We start from the raw sequence: 13,126 nt of genomic DNA, 5'->3' as shown, positions 1-13,126 counted from the left end.
GGTGATATTTATGGGGGACTGTGTCCCCAGGCATCTTCGTTGGTGCCTTCACCAGGTTATGTGTTTTATTCTTCACAAAACCTTGTGAAATAGCATGATCTCCATTTTATAGATGAGGAAAAATGGCCCACAACAGGGTTAAAAGCATTTCAAAAGTTTGTACAATTAACACATGCCAGAGTCAGGATTTTTATTTCTGTCTGATTCTAAAATCCCCTTCTCTTTCTAAAATATCACATTTTACTCCCTAGTAATTCTCCTGTTTATACAGGTATGAGTGTGTGTGTGTGTGTGTGTGAGAGAGAGAGAGAGAGAGAGAGAGAGAGAGAGAGAGAAAGGGGCTGTTCCACATAGTTTTCATGTCAATAAACACAATCTACATCTCAAGTCACCCACTCACTCATTTTCCATTTAGCCAGCCGGGGCCCTTTGGAGCACCTACTGTGCAGAGTCTTGGTCTTGATCTCTGAGGATTCCATGCTAAGATAGTCCCTGCCCCTGGGGAGCTACTGGGAGAAGGCAGAAGATAAGACCAGCGCCCACATCACAGTGGCAGGGGGCAGGCTGGGGATAAGTGTCCTGTGAGAATGCTGGCAAGGGACACGGGGGAAGAGGGTAGGAGTGAGCACACCCTGTGCCAGGAGAGGTGGCAGAGAGAAGGCCTCAGGTTGGGGCAGCTCAGCGTTCCGCAGGGAAACTGAAAGTAGGAGTTGTGTTCATCACAGTCCTTGGTCCATGGCACTTTCTGATCATGGCCTCACTCAGGGCACCTCTTGGTTTGTATATTCACGTCTCCCTTTTTACTTCTTTACCCACTCCCATTTCCCTGACTCTCCCAAAGCTACTGTGTTCAGTGTGTCTGTTTTTGTGCTGAACTGGGGAGTGGGATACAGAAACTCTCATGCACTAATCTGAATCACTCTACTTAGTTAAATTCAGGGTACAAATACCCTGTGAACTCCCCGCCCCCCAACAATGCCATCCCTAGACTGATCTCACACAGGTCCATAAGGGGACTTGTACATGGCTACTAACGCTTTATTAGCGTGTCTTGATTTCCTTATTTGTAAAATGGAGGTAATAATAGTTCCTCATGGGTTATTGAAGGGAACTGAGGGCTGAGAATGGTGCCTGGCACATGGGAAGAACTCGAGAAGGGGGTGAAGACTCTAGAGTGTGGTTACTATTGCTCATTGCAATGCGGCCTGTGGTGAGCACCTGGAAGCCAGCTGCATGTCCATCACTGGGGTAGCAGATAGGAAAAATGTCAGGGAGTTTGGGAGAGCAGCTAGGAGCAACAGATTGGAGGTACACATGGAAAAATGGATGGATCTCAAGAATTTAAGTGCTTAGCGAAAGAAAACAAAACAGCATGAGTTAGGAGACACAGTACTATCCATGTGAAATAAGAATATGTGCAGGCAAAGGATTCATTTACATTAGCCAAAGCACACTCAAAGAAAAAGGGGCAGACCACAGGGGAGATGGTGCTGCCCTTTGAGCAGAGCCCTAAAGGATAGTAACATTTGGGAGGCAGGGATGGAGGTCCCAGGACACTGGAGCAGGATGAGTCAAGACAGTCAAAACCCCAGGCCACATGGGGCAAGAGTGTAGTCCAGTTTGTCTAGAGTCTAGGGACACAGACAGCTATAGTCATATCATTGAGAACCCAGGAGGCCTGAACGAGGTGAGAGGCAGCTCTTGAAGGTCTGTGCACAGAAGCTGATGCTAGCAGAGCGAAACTTCAGGAGGGTACAACTGAGTTGAGCTAGCCATGGATAGACGAGGTGTCAGGTAGGGGAACCAACAAGGACACCACCACTCCCTCTAGGACAGAAGTTTAAGGGCCAGAGCTTATGCACTGGAGGACGGGAGGGAAATGAGGGGATGGGAGGGACATGGCAGCCCTGGGTGCTACAGGCCTTGAGCCCTGGCTGGCAGGGTGAGGAGGGGCAGGAAAGACAAGGGGTGCCAAAGACAACTCCTTACTTGTGTTGAGGCTCACACACGTTTCTGTCTCTCCACCCTCCACCCCATGGCACTGTCTGGCTGCCTGGGGACCAATATGGAACCTGAGAATGTAGCAACCATATCAGACCCACTCTCATCCTGCAAAGGATTTGGAAACTTGAGCTCTGCACAAGTTAAGTCTGGGTACTTGCAGTGAAAGTTCTCCGCACTCTGTCAAGGGAGGGGAGCCAGAAAAGTGATTCCTTTGGACCCAATTCTAACCCTTCCCTCTGACCAATACACCAATAAACCCTCACATGACAGGCTGGGCCCTGCTGGCAAGGGAGGCCCTTAAAATGGCAAAAGTAAATGATGGAATGTTCAGCAGATGGCACAGGGATTTGCTGACAGCAGTGTGTCTAGAGATGGCCCACGTGTTCCTTAGCATGCTGCATAGTTCTGCAAATTTCTCAGCTGAGAGTGAACCTGGAAATGGTTCACCCCATAAAAATGTTCATCAGCTGCCCCTGAAATGACTAACCCCGTAATTTTAGCAGATCCCCCCCGCCCCCACCAATGGCAGCCACACAAGCTGTGCACTGCACAGCTCCAGGGATCGCCGTTTACTGGCTGTCAGTTTTCATTTTTCTGAAACCTGGAGTCTTACTACTCCTGTCCCTTGGACTAACCTAGTCGCCCTCCGCACGCTTTATTGGTACACTGCTTGTGCTATGGCTTGCCTTTTATACGTGGTTATGAGAGAAGTATCTGACTCTCCCCACTCGAGGGCCAGAATCACCTCTCACTCATCTCTATGTTGTCCGCTAGTTTTTCCACCATGTCTTCCATATACAGGTGCAAACTAATTATTTGCTGAATAAGTATTTTCAAAATTCTCCGGTAGGTATGGAAGGCAGCCAAAGTCATCAATGCCAGTGTGCAGCAGGAAAAGTTTATTAGGTCACTCTATGAAAACAACACACTGCAGAGCATCAGAAAGCATTGGGAAAAGTCTCTCCTCTTCTTTGAATTGTTAATAGCTGGGACAGCAACCAGTCCAGGTCCTTGGGTCTCTGGAGATAGTCCATAAAAGTAGGAAGCCAAGTTAGCTTCCTGTTTTTTCCTATCAAGTTAATGTGAACATCTTTTACCCAAAGATGAAAACTCTCTCAAGGTATGGTGGAAGACAGTAGAAAGGAAGCTGGGTTTGGAGACATTTTTCCCTCATGATTTACTAGCTGTGTGATCTTGGGCAATTTCTAAGCATCTCTGATACATAACTTTCTTCATCTGTAAGATGAAGAGTCTTCCCAAGGTTGATGTGAGAAATCAATGAGATATTATGCATAAAGTGTAAGGCACAATGTTTGGCATGTGGTATTATATATTTTCCAAAAAGACAATGTTGGTGTGCATTTATATTGGGCACAGAAACCATGAGCTGAACCATTGGATATGTATTTCCAGAACCTTGTCTTCTCTGACTATTGAGCAACTTTGATTATACTGGCAGTCTAGGTCAACCAACATCAGAGGAGCCTTGGGCAACAGAGGAGAACTGAGAGTGCAGACAGTTCCCCAGTATTTCCAATACAGGCTCAACCGCAAACTCAACTTCAGCAGAAATGAAGGTAAAATTGCAGGCTGATTTACCTGAACTTAGCAGCAAGAGATAACATAAATGGAAGTAATTTGGAAGCAGAAAGCAAAATGCAACTTATAAGGAATATTTATAATAAAATTCAAAACGCATCAAAACATAAACATGACGTCACTTACAGAAAATAACCACATGGAAGGAAGGATTCCATACAGCATACTGAATTTTAAAAGCAGCCAAGCCAAGAACCAGGCTAAAGAAATATGGGTGAACCTACTGATACCAGTCACCACTGTGTTACTACTAGGAAATATGAATATCTGCTGTTGATATGCGGGAAACCCCCATGCCACATAAAAGTAAAATCTGCCTTAATTCCACAGATCATGTAAACACAAGAACTTATTGACGTTCTCATATTTTTTGCTTAAAATGCAAACTCAACCTACATAATCTGCCTACAAAGAAACTCAAATTGCTCCCTCTCTTTTAACAGAGAAACAAGAGTTTATTCCAGATGTGTTTAATGATACTTTAGATGGGACGTTGGATGGTAAGGTAGAACACTTAGAAACTGTACTAGAGAAGGCCAATAAGTTGACCGTAAAATAATGTGCAAAACACTCATGCATGCTGCCCTCCTAATTACCTTTTCAGAAGCCCACCTGAGACCTCAAATGACCCTCTTTGTCCAGTGGGGACTCTATGTTGGTAATGTAGGTTGGATGGGGGGGGGTGATTGGTGCCAGCCCCCTTGGAGGACTGGGGACCCTACCTTGGTAGCATAGGTTGGAAGGGGGGTGATTGGTGCCAGCCCCTTTGGAGGACATTTCTGCTTCATAGCCTGCTGGCAAGTTGTCCAAAATGGCACTGGCATGCTTGATGGAGCCCAGCCACAGGTACACGTCGAGTTTTGCTTGCACAGACCAACCAGCCAGTCGTTTTCCAGGAGGCTGGAGAAAGGTTACAAAAAAAGACTGACTTGTTAGCAGGAGATAATTATAGGCCTCCCCTTTGTCCTTCCTGGAGACACACCTGGACATAGGTTCAGAGAGCAGCTCCCCAGAGCGCCTCTTAAATCAAAATAAAGGCAATGGCCCCAATTGCCTTGATGCACAACTCCAGAGGGGGATCCAGGTTTAGTGGGACCTAAAGCTTAAACCTGCACTGTGATAAGCTCTTCCAGGCCATGGGTCATTTAAACTTCATAGGTAGTATGTGCATTTATTGGCCCCATTTGTTAAATGGGGAAATGCAGACTCAGAGAGATAAAGTAAGTTGCCTACGATGGCTCAGTTTTTAAGTGACAGAGACAAAAGTCAAAAATAGAAGAGATGATTCCAAATTTAGACTCTAGGCTCTGCACCCCACAGCCTATCACTCAGAGCTGAAATCTTCCTGGAACTTCCAGCTGTCAGGAGTTCCAACTTGACTTTTTATCTCTTTGCTTCATTTAAAAGAATCCTAGTATTTCTTCAATACGTCAGGACTCTGCGTGCTTAGAAGAACCTACCCAGCCTACCATGCGCTTTCTTCCTGGCTAAACACCTCCATCACTTCCTCATGCAGTGTGATCTCAGATTCCCTTACCACTCTGCTCTCTCTTTTGAATGTGCTCAGATTTGTATTTTCATTTACGTTTGCCTTAATTTCTATGTTTATGTCTGTATTTGTGTGGGTAGTATGAGTATGTGCAGGGAGTATGTGCATGTCCACATGTATGTGTGTACATGTGCCTGTGTGTACACGTACTTCTGTGTGTGTATATGCCTGCATGGGGGCATATACACACACATACAGAATCTGAAGGACACAACAAAATGTAGGCAGTGTGACTCCTTTATTTCTCAGTCACCAGGATTAGGGTGCTTCCTTACCCCTGTAAGGAGTCCCAGGCCCCAGTCTTGGCTGTTGCCGGTGAGGTCATCATTCTGAGAGTGACCTATGGCACTTAACTGCTGCCTCTCCAAATGCTGTGAGCTCTGACTGAGTGCCTCTTCTTGGTGTTTCTTAGAATTTCCTATGAGTAATTTCTTTCTTTCTTTTTGTTTTTTTAACATCACTTCCTTTCCATAGAGGGTCAGAAAATCCTGTTATGAAAGGCCACAACTTGCTCTGACAATTTCCAAGGTCCCCATGGAGAGCCTCTGAATCTGAAATTGAGCATGGCTGTTTGCCTTTTTACTGTGCTCTGCAGGTGCCATAAATGGATTTTCGGCAACTCAGTTTAGCAATACTGCAAATGCCGCTAGGCCCTTGCTAAGGGAGTGGGGCCAGAAGACTAAGTCCTGGCCCTCCCTCCAGGGCTCACAAAGAGGCCACTCCACTTGGCCACTTATCTTCACCTACTCAAATGCAAAGAGCGAACGTGCTAAGGAAGCAGAGAAGTAGCAGCAGCGATTTCCATCCTTCCTTTAAGATTCAAATATTTAGCTGGGCTTTAATGGGCACTTTGGAGTTGGATCCCAGGAAGAGAGGAAACTGTGTGAAAAAAGATTTGGGTAATATGAGCTAATATTTAGCAAGTGCTTACTCTGTGCCAAGAACGCTGCTAAGAGCTTTCAGGAAAGAAGAGTCACAACCAGTGAGCATGAGAGCTAGACAGAGAATGACACAGATGAAGCTGAAGAATCCTGCTCAGTATGTGGAGGAGCTGGGACTGTAATCTCAAAGCAGTAGGATGCCAGTATTTGCTGAGCTCAAAAAAAAAAAAAAAAAAAACAAATAAGTTTATTTTGTTTTTGGAAAGACATTCAACAACCTGTAATTTATAAAGTTATAATAAGACAGATAATCCTCAACTCATCACTTCTCTAATAATAATAGCCAAAATGTATGGAGGAATACATTTGTTCAATAAAATTAATATGTACTGAAAGCCTAAGATTATTTTCCTGGAATAAAAGCAATCTCTCTGCCATTTGTAGGCATCACTAAGATATCAATTCATAAAGATAAGAACATTGTCTGTTGCTTCATTGCCATGTTCCCAGTGCCTAAAAGAGTTCGTGGCATCCAGGAAGCATGTGGTAAATATATGTTGAGTGGGCCAGGCACGGTGGCTCACGCCTGTAATCCCAGCACTTTGGGAGGCCAAGGCGGGCAGATCACAAGGTCAAGAGATCGAGACCATCCTGGCCAACATGGTGAAACCCCATCTCTACTAAAAATACAAAAATTAGCCAGGCATGGTGGCACATGCCTGTAGTCTCAGCAACTCAGGAGGCTGAGGCAGAAGGATCACTTGAACCTGGGAGGTGGAGGTTGCAGTGAGCAAAGACTGTATCACTGTACTCCAGCCTGGCAAGAGAGCAAGATTCTGTCTCAGGAAAAAAAACCCACAAATAAATAAATAAATAAATAAATAAATAAAGAGAGAGAGAGAGAGAGAGAGAGAGAATATCCTTTATTTACTTTTCTAACAATAATATTTAACACATGTTGAGCACTTACATCGTTCTAGGCCCTGGTCTAATGTTTCTCTCTTCACATAGAATGTTCTATTGCATGCAAGCTATTACCAAATCACAGGTTATCATTCCTCTTCACAGTAACTTCATTAAGTAGCTACTTTTACAATGTGTTTTTTAAAGGTGAGGAAGCAGAGGTTCAGAGAAGTTAAGACAACCGTCCAAGGTCACAGAGCAAGGCAGGGTCAGAGCCCAGACTCTTAGCCAATGCTCCTCACACACTGCTGTGAGCACATGGATTGCCAGGGCATCTGGTTAAAATGCAGGCTCGAATTCAGCTGGTCTCTGGGACAGTTTGAGAATCTGATTTCCTCTCATGGATGCTAATGCTGCTAGTCTACAAATCTCAGGTTTAAGTATTTGGGCAGTAATGTTCGTAACTTCATGTGCTGCAGGGTTTTCTTTTCTCTTCTTTTTATACATCCCTCCACTACCAATAGGTCTCTGTCACCCAGGCTGGAGTGATGTGGTACAATCTTAGCTCACTACAAACTCTGCCTCTTGGGCTCAAGCCATCCTCCCACCTCAACCTTTGAAGTAGCTTGGACCATGGGTGGGTGCCACCACACTGAGTTTTTGTATTTATCTATTTTTGGGGGGTTAGAGATGGGGTTTTGCCATGTTGCCCAGGCTCATCTCAAACTCCTAGACTAAAGCAATCTGCCCCTCTTCAGCCTTCCAAAGTGCTAGGATTACAGGCATCAGCCACTGATCCTGTGCCTGTGGCCTGTGTTTCTTTTCTTTTTCTTTTCTTTTCGAGACAGTCTTGCTCTGTCACCCAGGCTGGAGTGCAGTGGTGCAATCTCAGCTCACTACAGCCTCTGCCTCTCAGGTCCAAGGCTCAAGTGATTCTAAGCCTTAGTCTCCCCAGTACCTGGGATTGCAGGCATGTGCCACCACACCTGGCTAATTTTTGTATTTTTAGTAGAGTTGGGGTTTCACCATGTTGGCCAGGCTGATCTTGAACTCCCAACCTCAGGTGATTCACCTGCTTTGGCCTCCCAAAGTTCTGGGATTACAGGCATGAACCACCATGCCAGGTCAGCCTTGTGTTTCTTAAAGTAAAACAAAGCAATGACAAAAAGCATCATTCATTTCTACTGCTACTAAACAACATGTATGTATGTAAACTCATGGTTAAAAATCAAAGACTCAGCTAAAATCTTGTAAATGTGTTCCACAAAGACCATTGCTGTACTCCTAAAGTTAGCAGCTTGTGCATTTTTAAAATATATATATACAAATTGGAATTGCTGGCAAATTATAGAGTGTCTCACTTAAGTATCTAAGTTGGATTCATTTAACATTATTGAGACCCTTCCCAGGTGTTTTCAGAAACAGAATCCCATTTTTAATTTCACATGTACTTTCAGCCTAGTTACATGTCTGCCCCTGCCTTCTCCCTACTGGGGCTCAGGAAACAACACCCCAAAATGAAAGCCTCAGAAGAAGCTTCAGAAGCAAAAGTGTTTCTCTGACCTTCTCCTGCCCTCCTGTCTCTCAGTCCCATTCACCCCCAGGTTAGCCACAGAAACTAGAATCTCTCTTCCCTCATGCAGGTCATAGAAACCAGAACCCCATTTCCCAAAGCCAGCCATAAAAACCAAAAATATAACTCTAACTTTCCATCTGCCTTTCTACATAAAAACTGGCCATAAAGAAATTATCTGACCTACCTTGTCTGACTGTAGCCCATTCCAGAGAGGGTTCTCCCCCACACCCAGAAGGAAAGAATGCTACAGAGAGGCCAAGAAGCAGCTGGACAGACAGGCCTTGCGGGGTTTCCACACTCAGTCCACTAGCGTTAGATTATAACTTTTTAATTGAATCACATTTCTACACGTCCGTCCATACTTTGTTGAACCTAAGCATAAAAATGGAAAATTTCCCCGTTTTGGGATCTTCCTTCTGAAGACTCCCACATTAATGTGTATATTTAATATATACATTAAAAAATCGGTACGCCTTTTCTCCTATTAATCTACCTTTTGTGAATCGATTTTTCAGTGAAGCTTCTAGGGCCAAAGGAAAGCTCTCCCTTGCCTCCTACACCTACTTCCCCTTCCTCTCCTTCCTCTCTCTTGTGGTCCTGAAGCCTCACCAACCACAGCAAGCTATTTCCCTATGAGAGTAGCATGGAAAGGGAGGAGAAAAGAAAACACAACAGAGGAAAAACAATTAAGAATGCAAAAATGCATTTTAAAAAGCTGTGATCATCCATGTATAAATATTGCATGAGACAGAGTGCTAAAGGTTCAGTCTCCCTGGTGTCTCCCACGGGGTCCTGGTGCAACCCAGCCACCTCAAAATGAAGAAGTAGTCTTGGCGAGTGAGAGAAAGGAGAGAGGCTCATACGAACTGTGTTGGAGTTGGTCAATCAGTGTTAGTGAAAGTGAGTTTTTTTTATGTGGTAGAAGTTTTGCTCTGTGGCAGGACACAGAAAGGTGCTTTTTTTTTTTTTTTAGATGGAGTTTCCCTCTTTTTGCCCAGGCTGGAGTGCGATGGCATGATCTCATTTCATTGCAACCTCCGCCTTCTGGGTTCAAGTGATTGTCCTGCCTCAGCCTTCCGGGTAGCTGGGATTACAGGTGTGCACCACCACACCCAGCTACTTTTGTATTTTTAGTAGAGACAGGGTTTCCTCATGTTAGGGTGCTTTTTAGCCATCACTTCCTGATGCATCCTAGGAAAAGTTGGATGGAAAGCTGGAACCTGGAGAACAGGAGATGGATTCTGTGTTGCTCACAGAAGGTAGGATAGGGATGGCGATGAGGGTGAGGAGTGGACTCAACACAGAAGTAACTCAAGGAGTTAGTTCCTCACACCTTACACAAAAATTAACTCAAGATGTATTAAAGACTTAAATGTAAAACCCCACACCATAAAAACCCTAGAAGAAAACCCAGGCAATACCATTCAGGACATAGACATGAGCAAAGATTTTATGATAGAATTCATAAAAAGAAACTTCAACAAAAGCAGAAATTGACAAATGACATCTAATTAAACTAAAGAGCTTCTGCAAAGCAAAATAAACTATTATCAGAGCGAACAGGCAATCTACAGAATGGGATAAAAAATTTTGCATTCTACCCGTCTGACAGAGGTCTAATATCTAGAATTTACAAGGAACTTAAACAAATGTACAAAAAAAAAGACCCATTAAAAAGTGGGCAAAGGACATGAACAGACACTTCTCAAAAGAAGACATTTATGCAGCCAACAAATAAGAAAAAAAGCTCAACATCACTGATCATTAGAAAAATGCAAATCAAAACCACAATAACATCTCACACCAGTTAGAATGGCAATTATTAAAAAGTCAAGAAACGAGATGCTGGCGAGGCTATGGAGAAATAGGAACACTTTTGGTGGAAGTGTAAATTAGTTCAACCATTGTGGAAGACAGTGTGGCAATTCCTCAATGATCTAGAACCAGAAACCATTTGACCCAGCAATCCCACTACTGGGTATATACCCAAAGGAATGTAAATCATTCTATTATAAAGATACATGTACATGTATGTTTACTTCAGCACTATTCACAATAGCAAAGACATGGAACCAACCCAAATGCCCATCAATGATAGACTGGATAAAGAAAATGTGGTACATATACACTATGGACTAGTATGCAGCCACGAAAAGGAATGAGATCATGTCCTTTGCAGGGACATGGATGAAGCTGGAAGCTATCAGCCTCAGCAAACTAACACAGGAACAGAAAACAAAACACCACATGTTCTTACTCAGAAGTGGGAGCTGAATAATGAGAATACATGGACACAGGGTGGGGAACAACACACATCAGGGCCTGTGGGTGAAGGGCAAGAGGAGGGAGAGCATCAGGATGAATGGATGATGGATGTGGGGCTTAATACGTAGGTGACGGGTTGATAGGTGCAGCAAACCACCATGGCACATGTTTACCTGTATAACAAACCCACATGTTGTGCATATGCATCCCAGAACTTAAAGTTATAATTAAAAAAAAAAGTTAAAGATGTTTCCCAACTGTAGGATTTCCTGGAACCTTCCACCGGTTAATGGGCACTAAAACTGCAAGAGTGTCCAAGGTCACAACTACTTCTTAAAAGCATTTGAACATGAAACATTTACAGAGCCATTCAAAGAACAGCACAGAACAAAGTTTGAGGAAATTTTAGCCTAGAGAGTTTAGAGATTTACCTTCTGTTCTAGCCCCCACTCCACCTTCCTATCCTATTTCCCAGCTATAAAACTGGAGTGAGTGGCAGATGAGGGATTACTCAGTGTCCCTGGTGTAGCCTTTGCATTTTCCAGTTTTGCCCATTTAGTGAGGAGAAAGGGGCATAAGGAGAGGTGGTGGGTGAGAGGGGAGCTCAAGTCAGGAGTGAAAATCAAAACAGAAATGGAAATGGTCTTGCTGAATCATCTTATCAAGATATTTTATCAAGTTCATATAATTGGATTCAACAAGATCTAGAAAGCTACCACTCAGAGCAATTCCAATGGCAAAAGGAAAATACAAATAAAGAAAATAAGCTAAGACTTATAGATGAAGATAATATTCAGATGAATGCCCCAGGGCAAAAGTTCTGCATTCTCAAGTCCTCTAAACTCTGACTTGGACAGCTGTTCTTTGTTCTAATTTTAAATAGTGCCAGGATACATCCAAATATTTAGAAGTGAGTAACTTTATACCACCTTTCTAGTATTTTTAGCACAGGGCCTTATGAAGTGATTTGCTATTTTTAAGACAAATATGTCTTGCCTCCTTAGAATTCTTTGAATGGAAGAAAATTCTTGATAATTGTGGTGAATGCCTAAAATGGCTTTTAAACCCACTCCAGTAAAACCATAACTGAAAAATCTGATTTTTCAGTTATGGTTTTACTGGAGTGGGTTTAAAAGCCATTTTAGGTCAAGCACAGTGGCTCACATCTGTAATCCCAGTGCTTTGGGAGGCCAAACAAGGCAGAGGAATCACGTGAGACCAGGAGTTTAAGACAAGTCCGTGTTATACAGCAAGATCCCATCTCTATGAAAAAGAAAAATCAGCCAACTGCAGTGGCAGATGCCTGCAGACCTAGCTATTCAGGAGGCTGAGGTGGGAGAATTGCTTGAGCCCAGGAGTTCGAGGCTGCAGTGAGCTGTGATTTTACCACTGCGCTCCAGACTTGGCAACAGAGTAATATGCCATCTCTAAAACAAAATTATTTTACATACATGACCAGAAAATAACACAGAGAGCCTCAAACAACTCGCTGGATATGAGGGGGACACAATTAAGCAATGTCCTCTGGGAACTTGGATATCTAGTTGTTAGAATGCTAGCATTTATTGATTATTATGTGAGGCACAGCTACGTGTTCTTTACTTGCATTTATTCACTTCCTCCTCACAACAATCTCCATTTAATGAATGAAAAATAGGAGGAACATTCTTTATTCATTTGATAGTTGAAGAATGTTAAGTTGCCGAAGGTCATACAACCAGTGTATGTTGGCCCTGGAATTCTATTATGGGTTGAATTGTGGTCCTACAACATTTATATATTGAAGTTGTAATCCCCAACGCCCAAAATATGACCCAATTTGGAAATAGGGTCAATGCAGATATAATTACTTAAGTTAAAATGACATTGAACAATGAGAACACATGGACACAGGGGTGGGGAACATCACACACTGGGGCCTGTCAGGGGGTGGGGGGCTAGGGGAGGGATAGCATTAGGTCAAATATTTAATGTAGATGACGGGGTGATGGGTGCAGCAAACCACCATGGCATGTGTAGTGTATACCTATGTAACAAACCTGCACGTTCTGCACATGTACCCCAGAACTTAAAGTATAATTTAAAAAAATGACATTGTACTGGATTAGGGTAGGTCCCTAATCCTTTATGATTGGAGTCATAAAAAGAATGTCATATGAAGGGACAGACACAGACAAAGGAATAATGTCATGTGCCGATTGGCGCCATTCTAGTAAAAGCCATTGAACTAACCAGAAACTAGAAGAGAGGCCTGGAACATGTTCTTCCCTAACACCTTCAAGGGAACGGATCTGCCAACACCTTGACCTGGAACTTCTAGCATTTAGAACCATGAGATAATACATTTTT

The 13,126-nt window shown here is 43.3% G+C and overlaps 1 protein-coding gene across 1 annotated transcript in view; it reads right to left on the bottom strand.

Moving 5' to 3' along the window:
- Nucleotides 1-13,126, bottom strand: part of FER1L6 (fer-1 like family member 6) — a 157,818-nt gene that overhangs the window by 81,896 nt on the left and 62,796 nt on the right. Inside the window, exon 18 of the mRNA XM_017530746.2 lies at nt 4,326-4,503. Coding sequence (XP_017386235.2) covers nt 4,326-4,503 — 178 coding nt within the window. The remainder of the gene's footprint in view (nt 1-4,325; nt 4,504-13,126) is intronic.

Source organism: Cebus imitator, unplaced genomic scaffold (assembly GCF_001604975.1).
Source record: "Cebus imitator isolate Cc_AM_T3 unplaced genomic scaffold, Cebus_imitator-1.0 Scaffold68, whole genome shotgun sequence".
Lineage (NCBI taxonomy): Eukaryota > Metazoa > Chordata > Mammalia > Primates > Cebidae > Cebus > Cebus imitator.
This window is presented reverse-complemented; position numbering and strand designations above follow the sequence as displayed.